The sequence below is a fragment of the Hyperolius riggenbachi genome, chromosome 4 (assembly GCF_040937935.1).
Source record: "Hyperolius riggenbachi isolate aHypRig1 chromosome 4, aHypRig1.pri, whole genome shotgun sequence".
Classification (NCBI taxonomy): Eukaryota; Metazoa; Chordata; class Amphibia; order Anura; family Hyperoliidae; genus Hyperolius; species Hyperolius riggenbachi.
The window spans coordinates 329,362,729-329,388,652 of NC_090649.1; the positions used below are offsets into that span (position 1 = coordinate 329,362,729).

The 25,924-nt window shown below is 42.5% G+C and overlaps 1 protein-coding gene across 22 annotated transcripts in view; it reads left to right on the top strand.

The window, feature by feature from the left end:
- AFDN (afadin, adherens junction formation factor) overlaps positions 1 to 25,924 on the top strand; it is a 329,459-nt gene that overhangs the window by 164,141 nt on the left and 139,394 nt on the right. For all 22 annotated transcript variants that reach the window (XM_068231796.1, XM_068231782.1, XM_068231787.1 and 19 more), the window contains 5 exons: positions 13,799 to 13,893; positions 16,316 to 16,581; positions 17,769 to 17,912; positions 18,004 to 18,202; positions 22,737 to 22,840. In XM_068231796.1, coding sequence (XP_068087897.1) covers positions 13,799 to 13,893; positions 16,316 to 16,581; positions 17,769 to 17,912; positions 18,004 to 18,202; positions 22,737 to 22,840 — 808 coding nt within the window. The remainder of the gene's footprint in view (positions 1 to 13,798; positions 13,894 to 16,315; positions 16,582 to 17,768; positions 17,913 to 18,003; positions 18,203 to 22,736; positions 22,841 to 25,924) is intronic.

The following is a 25,924-nucleotide window of genomic DNA, read 5'->3' on the forward strand; positions in this document are numbered from 1 at the left end:
TTGGTGGGAGGAGAAGTATGTGTATGGCCCTGGCGTCCCACATGGCAGATGCCTCCGGAGATGGTCCATATTTGTGGATGATATCCTGGTGTACTGGTCCGGGACGCGTGTTGCCTTAGAAGAGTTCATTGGTTATTTGAATTCAGGGAAGGAGAATATGCAGTTTACTTACGAATATAGTGAAGAGAAGGTAGCATACCTAGATTTAGACTTAAGAATAGAAGGGGATAAAATTATCTCAAAAGGGTATAAAAAAACCTATAAACAGCAATTTGCTATTACATAGGAGAAGCTACCATCCGGAACATACCTTTAAATCCCTCCCCTATGGACAGTTCCTAAGGCTAAGGCGAAATAATACCCGGAAAGAGGATTTTGAGGACCAAGCGATGGAATTAAAAATAATCTAGAGAAAAAGAGGATATGAACCAAAGGACTTGGATATTGCTCTGCATTGTGCTAGTGATGTGGAAAGAAGTTGCCTAATTGAAGGAAGAAATAATAAAGAAAAGAAAAAACGACAACGAAAGAATGTAGAAAGTGATAGATTAACCTTCTCTTTTGAGTATACACCAATGTATAGAGAGATAAGAAAAAGTATTATGAAAAATTGGAAAATGATTGAAAGGGATCCACTTTTAAAGAAGATTTATAAGCAACCACCGATGATAACCTTTAAAAGGGCACCTACTTTAGGAGATAAACTTACATCTAGTGAATTTAGGAGTCCAAAAAAATCCACATGGTTAGATCAGGGACAATTAAAAGGCAACTACAGATGTGGCCATTGTCCTCAGTGTCCACATATGAAAGTAGGGAAATATTTAAAAGTGGGACCAGTGGGCGGAGCTGGCCATGAAGGCGTGAGGACGCACACTGAAAGAGCTCTCCCGTTGCCCAACCTTGGGACCCGTTTAAAGCTCTCTGATCCTGGTCAATCTTCCTCCAGAGTATGTCAGGGAGACCCAAGAAAGGAACTAAGAAAGGCTCGCCGCGGCAAAATACTCAGGGAGGCCAGCAACAAGTTACAAAGTACCTGCGAAGGAACGAGACCACGCAGACGCCAGCTAAGATGGCGGAGGCTGCATCGTGCTCGACACAGAATACTAAGGAAGCAGATGCAATAGAGGCCACGAACAAATCCCTTAATGAAATCAGGGATTTTCTGCATCACCTACCGACAAAAGATGACTTGGTGGAACTAGCGGAACGCATAACAGCAACATCCAGAGCTGAACTACAGGAGGTGAGAGACGAGGTAGACCAACATGGCGGCCGCATACGTGCCCTCGAGATGGACGTTGAGACAATGAAAGCGGACATCAAAAGGCTGAAAGAAGCCCATGATACGCAATCCAGCGTTAACACTATGCTCCGATCTGGGCTGGAAGACCTGCAAAACCGCAGCAGAAGATGCAATATCCGGGTGAGGGGCCTACCTGAGGACATAGAAGTACAACAGCTAGAAGAAACGCTCAACGCCATCTTTAACAACATACTTAAGAAACCAGCAGATAACATCATCAAGCTGGAAAGGGCACACAGAGCTCTGAGACCCAAACCACAAGCAGAAGAACCGCCGCGCGATGTTATCTGCAGGCTCCATCACTATGCAGTGAAAGAATCAATCATGCAGGCAGCAAGAAATTTGGGGGAGATTGAACATGAAGGCCACAAGATATTACTATTCCAAGATCTGGCACCTAGCACCCTTGCACAGAGAAGGGCACTGCAGCCTCTGCTGAAGATACTTAACGAACATGGCCTGGCGTATAGATGGGGATTCCCCTTCCATGTAATCATCATAAAAGAAGGTAACTCCCACATCTTGAGAACACCAAAAGAGCTACCTGATCTACTAAAGACCCTCCATCTTCCACACGTAGAGGTTCCGGAATGGCAACCTGATAAAATAATCACAGGCCTACCGCAGAGAGTCCGCCGTCAACGGAAACAAAATGGAGGAAGCCCGGCATAGCTGACCTCACCCTTCAGATAAGTACAATACAACTAACTTGATCTGCCTGGTCGCCTATAGCCTCCCCCCTGTATAATATCTCTTTATTATATTGTGTGACTTCCTTCACTGAGGCTGCTTTAACGGCTGACACACAAGCACATCACATGGGTATACATATACGGCCCCCTAATATCGACCCCCGATCTATATTATACAACATACACGGGACTTAGACCCCCCAGATATCCACAGATTCTAGGGGTCATACAAAAATCTAGTCACAAGACATATACCCATGCTCATAGAGAATGCCGCGCGTAAAACTGTATATCTGCCTGCAGTCATGACATAAGCACTATAAGATCACCATGCCTCTGAAGACAGCGCACCTCTGTAGGTACAATTGCCCTAATCGGAGCCAGCAAAACTGAACAAAAGAGGTGTATATATATGTAACATAACATTTTGGTGATATGGCTCGGAAGACGGCGCACTTTTGAAAGTGCTTGTGGCTTGAAAAGCAGGTTGGTTTAAACCGACAGCTTCAACCCTAGTGTACAACTTTAAGAGGCTGACGGTTTGAAGACGGCGCACCTCTGAGGGTGCAATATATAACTAGAAGAAACATGGGGCTTCTATGTTCAATAACAACTACGGGAGCGCTGTGAAATGTATATGAGCGGACATTAAGCGTTAAGAGACTCAGATGACGCTACAGGTCCTCTTTACGCAATATATGCATATATGTGATGTGAATTAAGTAACATGGAAGAGGGGGGGGGGGGGGACGATCAGGAGTAGATCTACGAGAAAGTGGGGCTCAGGTCTCCTTAGCGAGGAGACAACGGCTTTATATTATAAGGGAGCTGTACTATTGGGTCTAATTCAACAATGCATCCTCCTCTGGCTCTCTCCTATCCCCCCCTTGCAATAAACAAAAACCCCACTAGAGGGGGAAGATAAGGGTTATAAAGGTACCAGAAGTGGGGGGGGGGGGAGGGGAGAGATGGATGCACAATAGAGATTCTATAACCAACAGAATACAGCATGGAGGGAGACTTAGATTCTATATTACTGAGACCACTAAAGGATCGCATTACAGTTTGAATAATAGCGGGACCCGCGGGAGGGAGGGAGGGGAGAGCTCAGTTCCTCGCGCAAGACCATGGTTACTCGGCGCCCACATAGGGACACCTATATGGTACTAACCCCGAGATGGGTAATAGCTACAATAGTTATGTTCTTCACGTTGAAGACTTTCATAGTGTTTATGTTGAAACATTTGTTGACCAGTGTTCTTAGTTCTCAAGGTGTGATCCGTGTCATCGGGTGCAGCTGCATATCCCACTCATGGATGCCTTAAAGTGTGTATCTATCAACTCTCAGGGACTAAATATACCAGAAAAAAGAAGAATTTTGCTCAGGGACATGTGGAAAAAGGGGGCTCATGTCGTGTTTGTCCAGGAGACACACTTCAAAAAAGATCATCACCCAAATCTGGGAGATAGAAACTACCCAATATCATATTTGAGTGTGTCTCCTGGGTCGAAGACGAAGGGCACAGCTGTTCTACTGAGCAGATCTATACCATTCTCGTTGACAGATATATATGCTGATGATTCAGGTCGTTTTGTTCTGGTTAAGGGCTGTATCAAAGGTTTGAAATATACTCTGGGCTCAATTTACGCTCCCAATGTGGATCAGGTGGCTTTTATGGGGCAATTTCTCGAAATTTTAGACTCCTTCGCAGAAGGGAACGTTATTCTTGGGGGAGATCTTAACTTGCCTTTAAATCCAAATTTGGATACATCAACAGGGCGTTCAGTGATCTCCCATGCTAAACTAAATAAACTTAGAAGGATGCTACATGAACGCCAGCTGATTGATGTATGGAGACTTTCCCACCCTGACACAAAAGATTACTCATTTTTCTCGCATGTGCACAATGTTTATAGCAGAATAGACTATATTATGATATCACATAACCTCCTCTCAGAGCATATTGAAGCAGACATTGGGATAATTTCCTACACAGATCACGCCCCCGTGAGTGTCACCCTTAATTGCAAAGATAAAAGAGAAACACCGTTTACATGGAGGCTAAATGTCTCTCTATTACAAGATGAAGACATAGCCCCAGCAATAGAAAAACATATTAACGAATTTTTTAAATTAAATGACACTGAAGATGTGACCCCACCAGTTTTATGGGAATCGCACAAATGTGCTATGAGAGGAACGTTAATACAAATTGGTTCAAGAAGGAAAAAAGAAAAAGAAAAGGTTGTACGGGAACTTATGAGGGAAGTACATAGGCTGGAATGTAAACATAAAACCACCCTGGCCAATGAAGATAAACAGGCTCTAATATCGGCTAGAGATAGACTTAAAAAAATGCTCCAGGATAGTGCCAAATATGCAGCCCGCAGATGTCAAAATGCATTCTATGTATTTGGGAACAAATCTGGTAAGCTCTTGGCCAAAGCCCTAAAACAACAACAACAGAGGACTTTTGTCTCGCAGATACAAAACACAAAGGGGACCAAACACAATAGAAGTGAATCTATAGCAGACTGCTTTAGGCACTTTTACACAAAACTCTATAACCTTCAACAGAATACAGGGCAGAAAGAGGACTACAACCTTAAAACGGCCATACAGACTTATCTGACGGAAGCTAGACTACCCCAACTAGGCCAGGACACTATAGAGGAAATGGAGGAACCCTTCTCCGAACAGGAGGTGAAGGGTGTTATTGCCAGCATTAAATCAGGGAAGGCTCCGGGGCCAGATGGCTATCCAATAGAATACTATAAGAAATATAAGGACACCTTAGCTCCATACCTATGTAGAGTATTTGATTCCTTGGCGGAGGGTAACCCAGACATTCGCCTCCCAATTCAAACACAGGAATCTCACATTACAGTTATTGCCAAACCAAATAAAGACCCATCCGCATGTGGAAGCTACAGGCCGATCTCTCTCCTCAATCTTGACCTAAAAATTTTCTCGAAGCTACTGGCCAATAGGATAGCGGCTCACTTAGGGTCGCTGATTCACTGGGACCAGGTGGGATTCATCCCACATAGGGAGGCGAGAGACAACACCATTAGAGTTATTGATGTGACCCAGTTCGCCCGGTCGGGGGATATCCCATGCATGCTACTTTCTACAGACGCGGAAAAGGCCTTTGACCGGGTGGACTGGATCTGGATCAGAGAGGTCCTGAAACAGACTAAATTGGGTGAGAGAATGTTGGCCAGTATTGCAGCACTTTACACCTCGCCAACAGCACGTATCAAAGTGAATGGTGTGCTTTCAGATCCCTTTAACATTAAAAATGGGACAAGACAGGGATGCCCACTGTCCCCCCTTATATTTGCCCTGGCCCTGGAGCCCTTCCTCTGTCATGTGAGGAACAATCAAAACATTAAAGGAGTGACCATAGGCCCCACTGATCATAAAATTGCTGCATATGCAGACGACCTCTTGTTTTTCCTGACCGGCCCAATAACTACCCTTCCAAACTTAATCAAAGAATTTGAGAGATTTGGTCGTCTGTCTAATTTCAAGATAAACTTTGACAAGTGTGAGGCATATAATGTTGGTCTCCCTAGTGATATGAAACAAAAGCTGGAAATAAATTTCCCCTTTAAGTGGAACGACAACTCAATTAAATATCTCGGCACATATCTCTCGAGCTCTTTGACAAATATATACGGTCATAACTTTCCCCCCATTTTGAAGACACTTTCATCCGACTTATCAAGATGGGACCGCCCACATTTCTCCTGGCTAGGACGAATCGCTATAGTAAAAATGAACATTATGCCCAGACTGTTGTACCTCTTTCAGACACTTCCAATATCGATCCCTAACTCATTCCTTAAGCAGGCACAAACTATCTTTAACAGGTACATTTGGAAAGGGAAACCACCAAGGCTAAATAGACAGATTCTCTATCAGCCAAAACAGAAGGGAGGTCTAGCAGTCCCCAACGTGGCCTATTATTATTACGCTTCAGTCTTAACAAGGGCTGTGGACTGGACCAGACACAATAAATGCAAACAATGGACAGACATAGAAAAGCACATGACGCCTTATGACACCACAGCCTTGCTATGGATAGGAAGTGCAGTCAGAACGAACTGGGGGCTACCCCCATTAGTAATGTCTACATTAAAGATAGTAGATAAAATAAGGCAATATCCAGACATTTCCCCGGGAACCTCGCCCCTTTTCCCAATAGCGAATAACCCAGACATCCCCTTAGGCCTACAAAGGAGACAAGGAATAGATCCAAGTAGCACTAAAGACCTGACCATCTCGGCATTAGGAGACCAACGGGGGTGGCACCCACTACAGACTATGCAACAAAAATTCCCACTCCTCCACCTGAATTGGTGGTCACTCTTCCAAATAAGATTTTACCTACGAAGCAGAAAAATAGAGCTAACGCAATGGAGACAACATACAGAGTTCGAATCTTTATGTACAGGGAAAGAACCTATGAAAAAAACCCTATCTATATTATACCTTCTGATATTAGATCAGAACCCTCCATTCCTGCCATTTGTGGATAAGTGGGAAAAAGAACTCAACTGTTCCTTCACTCCGGGTCAGATATCTAAGATGTGTATATTCGCCCATAAGTCATCTCTATCAGTAAAGATTCAGGAAATTAACTATAAAATTTTAACAGATTGGTACTGGACACCTGTAAAACTTCAACGGGTTTTCCCTGATAGAGACCCTAACTGCTGGCGCTGTAAAGAAGCACCAGGTACCCTGATACACCTGATGTGGCTCTGCCCCAGAGTCAGGAATTTTTGGGAAGATGTTAAAACACTGATACAACACCTGGTGGAAGGCGAAGTACCTTTTGCCCCAGAAGTATACCTGTTACACTTAAATGAATGGTCAATGAGAAAATATAAAAAATCTATTATTAGACATGTTCTAAACGCAGCAAAGTGTCTTCTGATACGCCACTGGAGAAATGAAGCAGCTCCGACGGTTGGTGAACTAATTAGGGAATTAGATAACATATATACAATGGAGGATATGGCGCACTCAGCCTTGAATAGACCAGAAAAATTACGTAAAACGTGGGCATATTGGTCGGCCTTCCGGGTTTCTGAAGAGTTCGACCTAATGCTTCAAAACATGGGCGCTCAACTCCCGTAGAGTTGATACCCTTTCTGATTATCTATGCAGCATAGATGCACCTTGAGGAGGGATGCCGGATCACACCCAATGAAAGGGAGAGGACTACTCCCACAAAGATACACTGGTTTAGTTATCTGTTAAACACATATAATGCATATAACCTCTGTTTTTTGTATTTCTCCTTTTTATATAAATAGGACATATATATGGCAGGAACTGTTTTATAAATATATATATATACAAGCAAACGGCATTTGGCCGATTTGGTAACCTACTGCCATACATTAGCAATAGATGGATGGGGGCTTGTTCCCCATTGTTATATTTTATGTCTCTGTGCTATATGTATATACAGCCTTATATGGAAATTGACATCATTCGCCTAAAAATGTACCTTTTTGTGTATTGGACAAAACAGAAAACAAAATAAAGAATATTTAAAAAAAAAAAAAAGTGGGACCAGTGGAGAACAAAGTGAAGGACTTCATTACTTGTAGAACGAGATACATTGTCTATATAGTATGGTGCCCATGCCAACGATTTTATATCGAAATGACAACGCGAGAGATGAGAGAACGTATACGAGAACATATTAAATCCGTGGAAACTGGAAAAGGGTGTACTAGGTTAATTGAACACTTTCGAATGGAGCATGGAGGAGATGCAACTTGTTTGTTTTTTGCAGGACTAGAACAGGTTCAAATTCCACCAAGAGGAGGAAATAGAGAGCAGAGGTTATTGAGGCAAGAAAGTAGATGGATAATCAATACTGATGCAATGGGGGCATTAGGCCTCAATGACAATGTTCAGATGGCCTGTTTTCTAGTTCCCTAGATCTTTAGATTTTCATAGAGAAATAGGAGAACGGAATCAGTGTAGTAAGCAATATTTTCCTATTTCCCTCTCTCTCCCTTTCCTTCCTCCAGAAGTGTTGCTGGTTAGAATAATTTGTTTTCGTTGCTTTTAAAATTTGGGGATAGAATTTAGTAGATGTATATGTGGGGTATTGTGGGACAAAGAGATTTTTGAAGGTGCTGAACTGAGCATATTTAAGATAGAATATCTGACCAAGAATGAATTAATGAATGAATAAATATCCATATTATAAATAAAGTGACTAATCAGATTTAGCTCTCTTTGCTCGTTGCCCCCTACCCAGTTAGAATTATATATATACATCTTCTTTCTCTTTTTTTTTCTTCCCCTTCATTTTCTTTTTAATAATATATATCTTTATTGATAATATTTTAAAAAAATTACATAATAAAAATGTGGTTTTAAGAAAGGATTTTTGATTTACCCTAACAGATGCCTTTTTGCTGGGTTTAGCACCATCTAGTGGCTCTCTGAATTTCCGCAGTGTAGTCGGAATTGGAAAGCCACTGTGGAGCGCAGAACAATTCCTATTTCCTCATTTCACTTTTTTAGTTCTGCGTCATAAGCGTACTAATGTGCGCTTGCGCACTCGTACTTTTCATGAGTCATGCGTAGTTGCGGATGCATGCGCACAAGACTCAACAATGAGAAAAGGAAGTGACGCTTAGCGGCGTGACGTATGCGGAAGCCGGAGCGGTAGCCCGGCATTATAAATGAACCCGATAACGGGCTTAACACCGCGCACGGAGCCTCAGAAGAAGCTCATCTCAGAGCGAAACAGCTGTCAGGCGGACCGCTGCTTCCACACTACCCCAGAGCTAGGAACAGTAAGGGTATGTCATTGCATGTATAGAATTGATGGACCTGTCTGTATGATCAGATGAATGGATACAATGACAAATATGCTTAACCTTTACATGTAGTGCCGGATGGTTCAATCTTTTTGCTATATATATACATTTGATGTTCACTTCAGCATCCTGAGCACACAGAAGGTAAATACCCTGACCCCTCCTGATCTAACTGCCACCTCTATGCTTGTCCCATGACCGCAGTTCCAGTCTGTCTTTTTTTCTTTATTTTTTGAAACTATCCAAATGTATGTAAGCAACATGCCTTATGCTGGGTACACACGTTGCGATTTCCAGCTCGATCCGCGAGATTGATTGTATCGATTCGATTATTTCCGACATGTTCGATCGGGTTTCGATCGATACAGCCGTCGATTTTGCATATTAAGTATGCAAAATCGACGGCTGTATCGATCGAAACCTGATCAAACATGTTGGAAATAATCGAATCGATCCAATCAATCCCGCGGATCGAGCGGGAAATCGCAACGTGTGTACCCAGCATTAGGAATGTGGCTACTACAATCAGTATAAAGTTGGCATGCCTAAAGGTGGCCTTACACAATTCAAAAGGCTTTTTGCTGCTACTTTAGCCGACAGGCTTACTGAAATGTTATATGTGAATGTACTGTTTTGTAGATAGCTTTGCACCTTAGCACCAGGCACCTTTGGGACGTATTCCCCTGACGAAAAACCCTATTTTTTGAGGGTTCAAAACATGTAGGGTTGTATATAGGTGGGTGTTTTGTATTTACTATGCAGAGTGAGAGGTTGGACTAATCCATTATATTGTCAATTGGGATTAGGCTAAACTGCTCTTTTCTCCATACTGCTTCACTATTTACATTTCTGTATGTTAGCAGCACTACTTGTTAGTGGCCTCTCTAGTACTTTTTAATATACTAAATTAAAAGTTATGTTTTAGCCTTCATCACATTCCTCGCGTGCATGGTTATTCAGTTTAGAAGCAGAAAAATCAATCAGATTTCTCTGGGTTAAAAAAAAAAATATGAAAATTAAAAATTCAATTGTGTAATGCCACCTTTAGGAAAACCTTTGAGCTACATCCACCACTAGGTTTTGAAATGGTGAACTGAGCACTTAACCATGTGCCAATAGCAGCAACGAATGAACAAATAGTCTTAGGAAGTACAAAAGATCCGTGTTCAACTTTTAGAAGGACAAGTTGCAATCGACATATATTTCATGTGCATTTCACTGGAAGTAATGTAGGCTTGTGTATTTCTGTAAAGATTAAGATTTCCTTTGTGTGCTTACAGTATATTCCTTTCCCTAAAATTGATACAGCTCTTGTTGCCACTAGAGACTGAATATAGATATAGAATATGCCACCATCCAAGGGCTGAAAGATCTGGATCATTTTAAGAACAGAGGATACTGGAGGTAGTAGTTCTAAGGGCCCGTTTCCACTATCGCGAATGCGGATTCGCATAGCCAATACAAGTGGATGGGCCTGTTTCCACTTGTCCGTATTGCAGAGCGTGTTTGTGTGTGGGGAAAATCTGCACGGCAGAGCCGTCAGAATTTGCTCCCCGCACACCGTTATGCAAATCGCACACAATGTATTTAATAGGGAAATCGCTTGCGGTTTTGGCATGCGTTTTTCCCGCGATTTTGCATGCTATTTCGCATAGAAAGCAATGTTAATTTACACAGGCAGTGACATGGTTAAAATCGCATACATACTACCCTATGCGAAATCGCATGCGAATTCGTGGAAAAAACGCATGCAAAATCGCACCCGCATGCGATTTCGTCCGCGGTGACTTTCCGCCGATACCGCACAAGTGGAAACGGGCCCTAAAGATGCCCACTAATACTACTATTTTGACCAGGGCTGTGGTGGAGTCGATACAAAAATAATTCCTCTGTTTCGCATTTCTCCGACTCATCTAATTTGAATATGACAATCTTGTTGGTTATGTAACATAAAGGGCATTTCACTACCAAAGCTTAGGAATTCTAAAGCTTAAGATGGTGCCCTGCTTTTGGGAACAAAAAGCTCCTGGCCAGGAAGCTGACACTTTACCCCCTCGGCCATTCCATCCTGTCATTGTCTATGTAAATGCCCCAGCAGTTTGTTTAGTTTGTGTAATAAGATTCTGTGAAGCCCCATATCAGCCAGGTTCCAGGATGTATCTCTGCCACCTTGCAAAAAAAGGGCCTATTATTAATATTTATAAAGCGCAAACCTATTCCATGGCTCTGTACAAAGTAAGGAACAAACATGGGGTACAAAATAATGCAGACAGTGGTATATACCAGTGTATAAACACCTTGTTTTGCCACGTGGATGCAGCGTTTTAGCACTAGCTATAGTGCTTAACATTTATAAAAGTTAAAGCGGAACTGTAGAGTGAAAATAAACATATTGTTTCACTTACCTGGGGCTTCCCCAAGCCCCCAGCAGCTGTCCTGTCCCGTGCCGGTCCTGCCCGAGCCTCCGCTCTCCCGCCGCCACTCCATCTCGTACCGAGACATGTAAGTCGAGGCCAGCGCAGCCCTGCCAAGCGTATCCTTTCTTCACGTTCCCCTCTGCAATAGCTGGGAACGCGAAGAAAGGATACGCATGGCCAGAGCCGCGCAGGCGCAGCGAAACCGAAAGTAGCTGGCGGCGGGAGAACGGAGGCTTGTCAAGAAGCGGCGCAGGACAGGACGGCTGCTGGGGGCTTGGGGAAACAATGGGTTTATTTTCAATGTACATTTCCGCTTTAAAAAGGTGGATTTAGACTCGCTTCAGAGTCTCTTTAAAGCATTAGTGTACCTCTGCTTTATTTTTTGTACACCATGCATTTTAGCTAAACTTGGGTTATAGCTGTAGAGTAGCTGATAAATAGAAATCAAAAAGAGTGCTTGGTAAGAGTACTTGTAGAGGGTGCAGAAACAAAGAACATTGATTAGACCCTAGGCAATGTAACTGTGGGTCCATCTAAGAGTGATGTCCAGGTACTCTGCAGGAGAATGAGGGGAGTCTTCATCTATTACACATCTAAACCAGGTTTACGAGTGATGGACAAAGACTCTGTGTTCAATGTGCACAACATTCTCAGTGGATTTATAACAGCTCTGCGGGAAGTACACATGTAGAGTAAAGTACTACTAAGTAACTTTATGTGTAGTCACCAACCCCTAAATCTAACCTCTCAAATTACCGGTAATTGATTTCATAAAAAAGGGATTGAATATATTTACATTCAAAATGTGCATAAACCTGCATCAATGCAGAATGTGCATTTCATTACTATAGCAGATCTTATAGATTCTATATAAAAGATGTACACATCGGCTATACAGTCACAATCATCTGACTTTAAAAATACGGGGACTGCTTTATTGCAGCAGCACAAATAACTTTTTTTGATTGGTTTATTTCCTTTTTTGTGGACTAAGCACTGCTATAACTGTATATGTAAGTTATTTCTTGTGATTATTATCTGAGAAATAGAACATTTTAGCATATTTTCTCTTTTAATTACATTCTAAATTTATTAGGATTTGGAGCATTTTTTCCCGGCTCCGGGTACCCAAAAATTGTTACGACTCCTCGACCTAGACTCCACAGCCCTAATCTTGACAGTGCAATTTTACCACTAATATCTAATATGAGGAACTACCTAAAGTATCTATAAAAAGTATACTACATTGATTGGGAAAGATTATTACAATTGTGTCCAGAGTGGGCACCTTGAGAATAAGGAACCCAGGGATCTATTCATTGGAGGAGATTGCCTCTATATAGAGTTAAGTGCTCTAATTTGGTCTGTCTTTCAAGATGTCTCTGGCATGGTTGGCAAATATGCCAACTAAATTGCATCACCCATTTGAGTTTACAAGTTTCATTTAAACAAACATCTAAAGTTTTTTTTGTTTTTTTTTAAAGATTTTAAACACTGTTCTAGAAAATGCCCCTGAAATATTCAGATTTGACACATTATGCACATTGTGCCATTAAATTGTGCGAAGGGAAATGATCTTATGTACCCAGTGCTAGCACAAACTGAACCTTAAAGTGAAGCTCCGGACTAAAAATCGACTCAGCAGCACTGAAAAGGCCTGGTGTTTAACCGTTTCACAGCATCATAACTTTGTTTCTCTTATCCAAGCCTCATTTTTAGCTGCACAGAAGAAAACTGCCCGGGCTTTTTTCCCCTGATGCTGTGCAAAGCATGATGGGATTTCTGATGTTGTTGCTCTCGTTCTGCTGTTTTGGTGCAATTTTTTTTTTTTACATTTTGAATTTGACATTTGAAGCCTAGCGTGTGCAGCTGGGAGGGGTTATCAGGACACAGGACAGTTGGAACTGTCTCCTGCTCCTTGTCACCTCCTTTCAACCAAAAAGATGGCTGCCCCCATGACAAAGATGGCAGCCCCCATGAATCACAAACATTTGCCTGTTCTTTTATAACAGGGTGGGTAAAAAATTATATTACCTATCTATTCTAATTAACATAACTAATGTAACTTAATGACAGTATGTTTGTTTAGGCTGAAGTTCCCCTTTAAGTTCAAATAATTCTTGTTTTTACTCCTGTTTCTGTATTTTAATCTACTATCAAATTCAGTATTAAAAAAAAATCCTCAAATGTAACAGGTACGTTGTTGCTACTTACATGTGATCTGCATCATTCTTTCTTCACCTACAAGTTCTTTGATGCAAAATGTACACCACTGTTTGTCTATAAACATGGGATGGAGTTACCTCTGGTATCTTATTTTTGTATCTTTTTAAAACACCTAGAGTTTCCTCATGCTAAGTACTTAAGTATGCAGCCACATGGGACAAAACATAAACTTGCAAATAATGTCTGCTGTATATAAATAAGTCCTTAGAAGATGCTACAAGATCAGCAGATCACCATCTTCCTCCTAGTTTTCTATAACAATCATGCTGTTTTATTGTTTTGTTTATTGTAATTACTAGGTATTTGGTGCACTGCCTTCAATCTGAACTGAGCAACTTTATGCCTGCATTCTTAGATGATCCAGAAGATAACAACTCACAAAGGCCAAAAATAGGTCAGCAAGCTGTATGTGAAAATAAACTGTTGTACAATATGAAGGATTTTAAAACCCCTAGTTCAGTCACAGTTGTATTTTCATTTAATAGGACGTTATTCAGTTTCATTAATCTTTACATAGAATTTTGTAGAATATGCTGTAGTTTTTGAAAAATAAAACTGAAAATAGCTGCTCCACCTGACCTCCTCAGTGGCCTCCCAGCTTACCACCCACAGCCATTCAGTCTAAATTACTCCCCCGTTTAAAGGGCACCTTAAGTGAGGCTTCCATATTTTATCTTCTTTTAAGCAATACCAGTTGCCTAGTTGCCTAGATCTCTTTGGCGGCAATAGTCTATGGCTAAAAGTATTAAAGGCAGATGATCAGCAGGACAGCCAGGCAGTATGCATTGTTTAAATTGAAATAAATATGGCAGCTTTTATTATCCCTCTAGAGTTAGGTGCCCTTTAATCACATGCGTGTATAGGGAGATGGCTGATTCCTCATTTGTCTGAAGCTAAACCTTGCTGCTTGATTCATAGCAGGTAGCCGGAGTTTTGAGGCTTTATGAATGGGTGCAGCAGGTGTTTTCCTTTAGGTTGCAAAAAGTGCAAGCATTTTTAACTCAACCTTTTGTTATATATATTTTCTAAAATTTGGCTAAACTTGGGCTTCAAATGTTTGGTTTTATGTAAGCTTATGTTGTATATCTCCAGTAACAAAATAGGCAGTTACATTTCTGAATTTTAAAGTTCTCATTACTAGCAGTGATGTACAAGTGTTGTATGCCTGAAAATGACACAAATATCTTAGTTTGTCTTTGTTGAGTACATTGACCAATTTACCTAATTTTCAATGTTGTAATAATCTAATCTCTATCATAATCATAGTTTGTTGTCTTTAGCATAGCTGAAGGCCAATTTTGGGATAAACGGCACTGGGGTGGGGTGTGGCTTGGAGAAAACACATGCAAACATGGGAAATAATTTAAACTCCATGTTGAGTGTTCTGGGACCCTGGCGCTGCAAAGCGGAAGTACTAACATCTGTGCTAAGTGGCTTATGCAACACTAACAAAGCGGGCTGTAAGTTTCTTGAAAAAGCTGAGGTGTCGGTGGAGAATGTATGAAAAGCTTTGTCCTTTCATTGTAATTCACTTGTATGACCTATGTGCAGGTATGTATCTTTGATAAATGAGCAGTAGAACACTTACCGTATATACTCGGATACAAGTCGACCTCGTGTATAAGTCGACCCCAATATTTGACCCTCTTAAGCTGGATTTTTTTTATCTACTCAAGTACAAGTCTACCCAGGAAAGTTAAAGACTGCACTTTGGCACCAGGATGTCACTGTGACCCCTCTGTGTGGCCCCTGTGTCCGCCAGGCTGTGTGGCCCCTCTAGCTTTGTGGCCCCAGTGTCCCCTTGGCTGTGTGGCCCCTGTAGCTATGTGGCCCATTTCCCCCTGGCTGTGTGGCCCCTATGTCCCCTAGCTGTGTGTCCCCTGTTTTACAGGAGCTGCAGCAGCCAGCATCTGTCTCCCCTTCCCCAAAGTGCTACAGCACACAGCTTGCTGAAATTCCCCCCTCCCTCCCACCACCAAGGAAAGGGCCCCCGTCTCACTCACTCCATCCCCAGCAGCTCTCCACAAAGCCCCCCTCCCTCCCATCACCACGCAAAGGATGGCTTCTTCTCCCTCTCGCTCAGCCCTCTGTGTCATCAATGCAGCATCAGCGCTGAAGTGGAAACGTAACTCACTGACTACACAGCGCGACATCCTCTGTTGTCTGCTCGTTCTGGTCTGTTAGTTTACAATACCACAGCTACGGTTCCGATGTCATGTGATTTCATGTGTCATCGGAGCCATAGCTGTGGCATTGTAAACAGACCAGCGTGAGCAGAGGGACAAGGGAGGATGTTGCGCTGTGTAATCAGTGAGTTTCCACTTCAGCGCTGACCATTAGATTACTGCGGCAGAGGGGGGAGAGAGGGGGAGAAGACCATCTTTTACGTGGTGATGGGAGGGAGGGGGGGCTTTCTGGAAAGCTGCCAGCGTTAGGACTGAGTAAGGGGAGAGAAAGAGGCTCCCCTACAATTCTCTGCTATAAGTTGTGAAATTTAGGACTACTCAAGTATAAGGCGACCCCCCCCCCCCCCCCCCCACTTTTATACTTTGAGTCAGTCCTAAATTTCTCGACTTATAGGCGAGTATATACGGTAAACACTTATTATTTAGACTCAAAATGCTGTGTGAAAAGGGTTCTGCTAATAATTAGTCAAAATCTAACTTGGGCTATTGTGGCTTTGCTGATTGATCCTATTTATATGTATGCTTCAAATTGAACGCTAAGTTTCTTGCAGTCTTACTTAAAAAGTAAGTTACCTAGTGTGGCTGTCTTACCGATGTATTTTTTTTTTTTTCTTTTGAAACATTTTGCAGATGATGTTCTACACACCTTAACTGGAGCCATGTCTCTTCTGAGGCGCTGTAGAGTGAATGCAGCTCTCACTATCCAGCTTTTCTCCCAGCTCTTCCACTTCATTAATATGTGGCTGTTCAACAGACTTGTCACTGACCCAGATTCCGGCTTATGTTCTCACTACTGGGGAGCCATCATACGTCAGCAATTAGCTCATATAGAGGCTTGGGCAGAGAAGCAGGGCCTGGAGCTTGCTGCTGACTGCCACTTGAGCAGAATAGTTCAGGTAAACTTCAGTGTTCTCTTTATTATACATTGATGAGATCCTTTTCCTTCCTTATAAACTGAGGGTTAGAACACATCTGATAACCCCATAACCGGAATGCTTTAGAGTTGTGGCTACATTCCACTTTCACTATCTTAGTCTTCTTAAAGAGAACCCGAGGTGGGTTTGAAGAATATTATCTGCATACAGCGGCTGGATCTGCCTATACAGCCCAGCCTCTGTTGCTATGCCAAACCCCCCCTAAGGTCCCCCTGCACTCTGCAATCCCTCATAAATCACAGCCATGCTGCTGAAAAACAGCTTGTCAGAGCTGGCTGTGGTTATCTCTATAGTGTCAGTCTGCTGCTCTCTCCGTCTCCTGCAGAACTCCAGTCCCCGCCTGCATCCCTTCCCTCCCTGCTGATTGGAGGGAAGGGATGGGGGCAGGGACCGGAGCTATGCAGGAGGGGGGGAGCAGCTGAGACTGACACTACAGATGTAAACACAGCCTCATAGCACGGCTGTGATTTATGAGGGATTGCAGAGTGCAGGGGGACCTTAGTGGGGTTTGGGATAGCAACAGAGGCTGGGCTGTATAGGCAGATCAGCCTCTGTATGCAGATAACATTCTTTAAACACACCTCGGGTTCTCTTTAATTTGTTGTACCAGTACTGACAGTATTTTTTTTATTTAATTGGTAATTCCACTTTTAGTGTTATATGAATTCATGCCTATGTATGACACAGGAAAAAGTCCTGAGACCTTATTCAATTCACATTTTCTCCTACGTTTTCTCAAGGTGATATTTTCATACTTTCTCAGTAAAATGCCTTTGAAGGCAGTGGGAGGAAAGCAAATACTCAGAATAATTTGGCAGTACTTTTTGTTTACCTACCTATGGTACTTATTCAATTGATGAGTGCTGAAAAGTTATTTCAAAAAGATGAAAAACTATCTCCTAGGAGAAATGAATTGAATTAGGGCCGTGAGACTTAGAAAATGTTTTATAAAGGGCAATAGCCAAACAATATTTTCATTTTTTTAGGTAGTGAGCAAAGCTAAGGGTCATTTAGGTGAGATCTGTGCAAACCTTAGAACGTTATGGTTTCAATGGAAATGTATCCTAGTGTTCCAATGTAAATGTGCCATCTACTATGACGTGTTTACAGTTTTCTCATTAGATTTTATATCATTTTATACACTGCAGGCAACAACTTTACTTACCATGGACAAGTACTCTCCTCAAGATATCCCTAACATTAACAATACCTGCTTTAAGCTGAACTCCTTACAGTTACATGCTCTGCTGACAAATTACCACTGTGCTCCAGATGAACCTTATATTCCAACGGTACTTGTTCTAAATATAAAGCGTTCTCTTTTCCAGTCCACTTGTCTTTTCCGTCTCTAATCATTTATTCATCGTGTCTCCTTTTTTACAGGAACTGATTGAGAACGTGGTGTCCGTAGCAGAGAACACTGCTGATGAGTTGGCTCGCAGTGATGGACGAGAGGTTCAGTTGGAAGAGGATCCTGACCTACAGTTGCCTTTTCTTTTGCCTGAAGATGGCTACTCATGTGACGTGGTTCGAAACATTCCCAATGGTTTACAGGAATTCTTGGACCCTCTGTGCCAAAGAGGTTTGTGATTCAGTAAAGAGAGAAATCCATATTCGCCTGTAGGTAATTCTTTGAATTATCCATTTAGATCAAATTTTTTTCCATTTGTACAAAAGTTGCTTTTCTAAACCTTTTTTGTAAAGACATTTGATCTAAATGAGTAATTCCTTGAGGGTTTCCAGCAGAAACTGCATCTGCATGACCCTATGAAGCCAGTCTGGACTGTGCCTCTAGATCTTTTCTTGAGCCTTATTTTAGTTGTTCATCATCTGAAAGTGTTGTGAATAAGAAGTTCTGTACCACTAGAAATGTTAATTCAGTAAATAGCTGAGATTGAGAGATTTTGTGGGTGATCACTGGTTTGTGAATGTAATATAGTTTCTTGGTTGCTATTTTCCTTTTACACAGCAGAGGGAGCCATAGTGGCATATTTTATTTCTGTTCCCTCATCTTATTACACACCATACAATTTTCTGTTAGATTCTTCTGTTAGCTTTTTTCCATGTTGCAGGTAAATCTATCTGGCAGGTAAATCTAATGCTAGGTACACACCATACAATTTTCTGTTAGATTTTCTTTTAGATTTACCTGCCAGATAGCTTTTTTCCATGTTGTAGGTAAATCTAACAGAAGAATCTAACAGAAAATTGTATGGTGTGTACCTAGCATAAGAGAAAATCTAACAGAAAAGTGTACCTAGCATTAGATTAGCCTGTTGTAGCTTCTGTAGAATGTTTTTTTTTTTTTCTTTCTTCAACATTTCTCTGTTTTTGACTTTGTATTTGCTTCAGCCTTTAGCTTAGATTCTGTAACCTACACACGTGCTAGATTTGTCACCTAAATTGATAGTTTTTGATTGATTCGGGTGGCACTTTAGCAGAAGTGCTCTTGTCTGCTGGTGGCTGCCACTTTTTTGTTTTTGGCTATTTATGTGTTGAATAGTACTTTGTCAACCCCTATTATAGCTCCTGCAAGTTGCTGCAGGATGCCACCAGCTCATTCTCTACCTCCTTAAATAGAACAGAATGTGCTGCTCAGCGGTGTGCAAACTGTCGCATGAAGCAGTCATAAATAATAGCGCAGCTGACCTTTAAAGTCTCTATGTAGCTTTATTTTGTCGCAGTGCTTAGTAGTCTTTTGATAAAGTCAAATTTTGAACTAGTGTTAATATCCTAGCAACCAACCACAAGGAAAAATGCCCGCATTTAAAGGACAACTGTAATGAGTTATATGGAGCTGCCATATCTGTTTCCTTTTAAGCAATACCAGTTGCCTGGCTGTCCTGCTGATCCTTTACCTCTAATACTTTCAGCCATAGCCCCTGAACAAGCATGTAACAGATGAGGTGTTTCTGGCATTATTGTCAGATCTGACAAAATTAGTTGCATGCTTGTTTCAGGTGTTATTTAGTCACTAGTGCAGCCAAGTAGATCAGAAGGGCTGCCAGGCAACTGGTATTGTTTAAAAGAAAATAAATATGGCAACCTTCATATTCTCCTCACTTCAGTTGTCCTTTAATGCTGATGCAATACATACATGGATAAATAAGTTATTTCAGGAAGAGATGACTTGCATATGTAAAGGTTAATGAGAGGCACTATATTACTATGGTGGTGGATAATTCATGAGCAGGAAAATACTGCTATGAACACTTTGTTCCGTCCATCAATCCTTCCCCAACCCCACGTATATTGTTAAATAATTCATGGTTACAATTCCACAGGTTGGGCAAAGGATAATTTTTTTGGAAAGGTAGGTGAACAGTGGTGCAAGCAAGAAAAAGGGACTTTCCTGTGAATGGAAGTAAAATGTGTCATTCTTTAATATAAGTGACGTGTGGTCTGGTGTTAGTCAAGGAGCACAAAAATGTATTCCCATAATAATTTTTTTTAAACGTTTTATTGTTTTTTTGCAATGTACAAATAAAACATTACAATCCACCCCAACATCCCCAAAGGAGCCCGAGCCCCCCCCCCACACACACACACATAGGCCTCGATTCATAAAGCATTCCCGCATTCGGAAATGCAAAAAAACGCTCACTTTACCGACCACACACCAAAATATGCATTCATAAAGGCTTTTTCCGCATGAAAAGCCGACATTTGCGAGCAGAGTGATCAATCACCGCCTTGCGCGGTGATTATCACAGCAACAGTAACAAATGTCAATTCATAAAGATTAGAGGTAGCGGTATGCGGACGGGTATTACCGCTACCTCTGATGTGGCGAGAAGCGTGCGGAATCCGTTGCAGTGAATGGGACAGACCTCCCAAGCAGCTGCAGAGAGAACACCGCACGGAGGGATTCCGCCTGCTTCCCCTGTTTCCGCACGTCTCCCGACAGCCTAACGCCTGCCTACAGCGGAGTATCTCCGCACGTATATCACAAGTAGCTACATTTTTATGAATTACCACCCTGAAGGCGGAAATACCGACAGCGGTGTTTCCCCACTCGACTTTCCCCGCTCGCAGGCAGTTTTATGAATCGAGGCCATAATGGTTCAGATCAAAAGGCAATTAAGCTTACAGTACAAAAAGGAGTTATATATCAATATTACGAAGTTAGAGCCAGCATTTCCACAACTTGTAGAACTTCTTAGGTGAACCTCTATTTTCATAAATAGACTTGTAGATAGGCAAATCGGCATTAACTCCAGTTTTAAAATCTGAGATCCCTGGGGAGCCGCTTTCTTCCAATTGAGAACAATAGCTTGTTTAGCATACAAAAGAAGCATGCGAGCTAGAAAAGCTTTTTTTTTTTTTTTCGGATAGAGAAGTTTTCCAAAACGCACCTAACAGTGCTGTAGTTGTGTAAGGGATTTTTGCTTGAAAGAGAGATAATAGATCATGCAGGTCATCCCAAAAAGATTGGATATGAGTGCACGACCAGAATATATGAAATAGGTCAGCATTATTTGCATGGCAACGCCAGCATGTCCCCTCCATTCCCTCTCCCATTTTAGATAAGCGGTGTGGCGTTAGGTATGCCCGGTAAAGGAATTTAAGGGAGATTAACTTGTGTTTGGCGGCAATAGGGGTAGATATAAAATGGGCAGTAGTTTCAGTCCACTCTCCAGAAAAGGCCAGGTATATCTCTGCGCCAAACCTCAAAAAGCCTAGTCGCCAACCCTACAGTCTTCTCCATGAAAATAGGATAAATTTGTGAAATAAGCCCTGTCATCCCAAAGTGGGATAGAAGATTTTCCAAGGGGTGGGATTGCACTCTCAGATCAACTGTTCTAAACTGTGCCATGAAGGAATGCCTTAATTGCAGATATCTGAAGAACATGTGGTTAGGTAAGGAGTATAGGGCTTTCAGATCATTGAATTGCCGGAGTGTGTCCGTAATACCTTTAATGACTAACTGTACATTGTTAATTGCAAGCTATCAAAACGTCACGTTTCTTCAGGTATTATACAGAACTGGATCAGAACCATATAAAAGTAAATGTAACATATAGAGACTTCTATATGATTCTGCGGCTCAATCTGACGTTTTCTTGTTGGCACCTCTGTTCACTTACCATTCCATTGTTTGTTGCCCAACCTTGGAGGGCTGCATACCCCTTTTTTTTTCCTTTGCTACAGAGCAACTTCTTAAAGTGGATTAGAGATGAAAAACTAACTATAACAAGTAACGTCTATATATCTTATCTAAAATTTAGATTAGTTAACACAGCAAATCTGGCTGCATACAGCTTCAACAATTTATGATGATTTTATCCTGTGATACAATGAGAGCGATCATGTTCTGTTTGTCATTACACAAGTAATCTGCAACTGCATCTCCACCCCTCAGCATGTGAAAAATTCACTCCACCTCCCCTCTGCCTCTGAAATCTCTGGCTAGTAACCTCCTTCTCCTCCTGCCCAGACTGAGCTCCCATAAGCCCTTGCTACATGGGTCTTAGTGCCTTGGCATTTTGGAGATGCTGTGGGCAAGGCTTGTTTAGTTTATAGGGAATTACAGTACTAAACAATAAAAAAGTATTTGGCTTGAGGAATGCCCTATAAACTATATGGAAGGAACACATGTAATGAATAAAAGTTCATCTCGGATCCACTTTAAAGTGGATCCGAGATAAACTTTTACTCATTGCATAATTATGTTCCTTATGTATAGTTTATAGGGCATTCCTCAAGCCAAATACTTTTTTTGTTTTGTTTTAATACTCTAATTTCCTATAAACTAAACAAGCCTCGCCCGCAGCTCCTTTTGTGCCTTGGCACTGTAGCAAGGGCTTATGGGAGCTCAGTCTGGGCAGGAGGAGGAGGGAGGTTACTAGCCATTGATTTCAGAGGGAGAGGGGACTGAATTTACACACAGGCAAGTTGATAGCATCTCCAGCCTTCAGCATGTGACAATGTGACAAACAGAACATGGCTGCCCTCATTGTATCACAGGAATAAATAATCATAAACTTTTGAACCTGTTTGCAGCTAGATATACTGTGTAAATTTACCATTGCTGAGGTTAATGTAGTGCTTGCCTCTTACATGGTGCATGGATGTTTTTCATGTATTTTTACTTATTTGTGTTGTCTCCCCCTTAGGCTTCTGCAGACTTATCCCTCACACCCGATCACCTGGAACATGGACAATTTTCTTTGAAGGAACAGATTATGAGAATCATCTGCTGACTGAGACTGCAGATATGGTACGGTTTGATAATGGAGTCATCCCTTAAAAGCCTGTGTTTTACTGCTTACAGAGGCACGAGGCATTGCAGCACATGATGAAGGCACTGTTACATGGGGAGATAATTTCATTTGTTTTGCATGTTACAAAACAGAAGAAATCTCTGTCAAGTAATATGAATACCAGAGTGGAATTTGAATGCATTGAACTTTAAATAGATTTTTATGTGACAAACAAGCCAAGTATGTGGCTGTAACTGAGAGGCTTAGAAATAATTATATTATTTCGATATAGACTACTACAGTTAAGTATGCAAGGTTTTTGTTTTTTTTAACCAGTTACCAGTTATGTCCATATTGTTTTTTTTAACCAGTTACCAGTTATGTCCATACTGGTGAAACATCAGATTTCTAGAACAGTGAATTTGAAAATGTGTTATAAAGGGGGAACATATTACATTTATGAGAATGTCTTCTTTCAATGTGATGTATAGTGAGTTTTTTGTTCCCCTCTTTGTTTCAACCCCCAAACATTCATTTGTGCTTTTCTCCCATGGAACTGAAAGTGCATTCTCTTGTCTGAGATCAATATATAGTTGTAGTTTGCATTTGTATTACAGGGGAATAAGTGATGTGATCATAAATAGGTGGCTTTTCAATTTTGATTTAAACGCCTCCAGAGCTGGAAATTTTGATTAGGTGTGGCATGAAGTTCCAGGGTAGGAGCAGCATGACAGAAGGCTCTGGCTGCAAAGGTTTTCAGGTGGACTCTGCAGGTGATCAGGATATTAGATCCTGTTGATCTGAGGTTGTAGGATGTTTGATGCACAAGTTTACTACTTGGCAAAAATCAAATCCATTGGAATCTAAAGGGAGGCAGACTCCTCATCCAGTATGTTGGGCCTAGCTTCATGGCACAAAGGGGTACTTAGAAACAGTATGTCTTAACTTTTTACAGCCACACTACAAGTGGGACCTAAGGAAAAGCATCTGATCATCATCCTAAAATGCAGTAATATTATCGGCAGACTTATGTGAAAAAAGGCATTTTAAAGGCCAGATGTGACACAATTAGATCTAGAACACCTGTACTGAAGGTTATTGTTCCTGGCAGCACTTTATTTTCAAAATACCGTATATACTCGAGTATAAGACAATATTTTGGGCCCAAAAAAGTGGCCCAAAAATGGCAGTCTAAGCTTATACTAGACAGACAAGTCACTGTGCCCCCTGTCACCGCCACCTCTCCCCTGCCATAGGCACAGCGGAGCAGTGCGGGGACAGCTGTGTGGTCTGTGCTGTCCCTTCTTCCTGACCGAGCGCACACTAATTTGCATAGTGAGGTGAGGCCTATTGTGCTACTCTCACCTCCTGTCCGGTCCTCTTTCCGCTTCTCCAGTAGTTTCTCTGCGCCAGCTCTTTCGTTCCCTTATGCCGCTCGTTCTCGCTCGGGGCTCGTCGGAAAACAGTGCGCAGCCAGGAACGCTCATAGTCTCATTGCTATGACTCCTGCAGTGCTGCTTGTTGTGAGAGGCGCCACTAGATGGCTTCAAAGCAATGAGACTATGAGCATTCCTGGCTGCGCACTGTGTACCGATGAGACTGGAGTTCCATGCTGCTGTTAGGGAGAATGAGCGGCATAAGGGGACTGAAGAGCAGGGGCAGGGAAACTCTTGGAGAAGCGGAAAGAGGCCCAGACAGGAGGTGAGCGCAGCGCGATAGGCCTCACCTCACTATGCAAATTGGTATGCGCTCGATCAGGAAGAGTAGACAGCACAGACCACACAGCTGTCACCACTGTGCCCCCACTGCTCAGTTGTCACAATGGTGGTGGGGGGGCACTCAATCAGTTAGCATGCACTCTGCCATGGAGGGGGGCAGCATAGCACAAGCTCACACAGCTATCACCGCTGTGCCCCCACTGCTCTGTTGTGCCTATGGTAAGGGGGAAGGGCACTCAGAGGGGGGCCAATTAGCATGCACTCTGCCACGGAGGGGGCAGCCAGGCACAAAGCCCACACAGCTGTTACCACTGTTCCCCCACGGCTCCATTGTGCCTATTGTGGGGGGGCACTCAGACGGGGGCCAGTTAGTATGCACTCTGACATGGAGGGTGGCAGCATGGCACAAATCCCACACAGCTGTCACCACTGTGCCCCCTCTGCTCTGTTGTGCCTATGGTGGTTGGGAGGGGGCACACAGTTGGGTCAGTAGCTGGAGCATTTCTTATCCTAGGCTTATAGGTGGGTCAATCCTATTTCCTAACTTTAGGGAAGAGTTGGGGGGTCGGCTTATACTCGGTCGGCTTATACTCTAGTATATACGGTACTCCAACTTACCAACTTTACTCCCAGGGACCCTTAAGGGGCATACACACATCAGACTATAGTCTTTGGAAACTGAAAGATCACAGATCTATCTTACCACCCTTCATGTAGAATGAGAGCATTTCTACACAGTCTATTCTATGGAGCTGAACACCCCATCAGAAAAAATCTTTGCAAGATGCTGCACACACAGATGCTGTACAGACACAAAAGATCAGTATCTGCAAAAGATCTGTTCCTGTCAAAGATCCGTTCCTGCAAATTGCATTCATAGTCTGAGATCTGCAAATCCTCATACACACCTTGTTTAACCTCCTTGGCGGTATGGACGAGCTCAGCTCGTCCATAGCCGCCGGAGGGCACCGCTCATGCCCCGCTGGGCCGATTTTCACAATTTTTTTTTCAAAACATGCAGCTAGCACTTTGCTAGCTGCGTGTTGTACGCGATCACCGCCGCTACCTGACGCGTAACAGGCCCCCCGCCCGGGACCCCTGCGCAGCATGGCCAGTCAGTGCCAGGCAGCGCTGAGGGGTGTATCGGAACTCCCTGTGACGTCCCGACGTCGATGACGTCACCGCGATCGTCGCCATGGCGTTGGGGGAAGCCCTAAAGGAAATCCCATTCAGAACGGGATTTCCTTGTGGGTAAATGCGCCGGCAGCGATCGTCGGAGGGGTGGGAGGGACGCCGCAGGGAGGGGGGGGGGGGGGGGAATCATGTAGCTAGCGATATCTTCAGATCTGCAGATGATTGTCTGATCTGCAGATGAATGTCTGT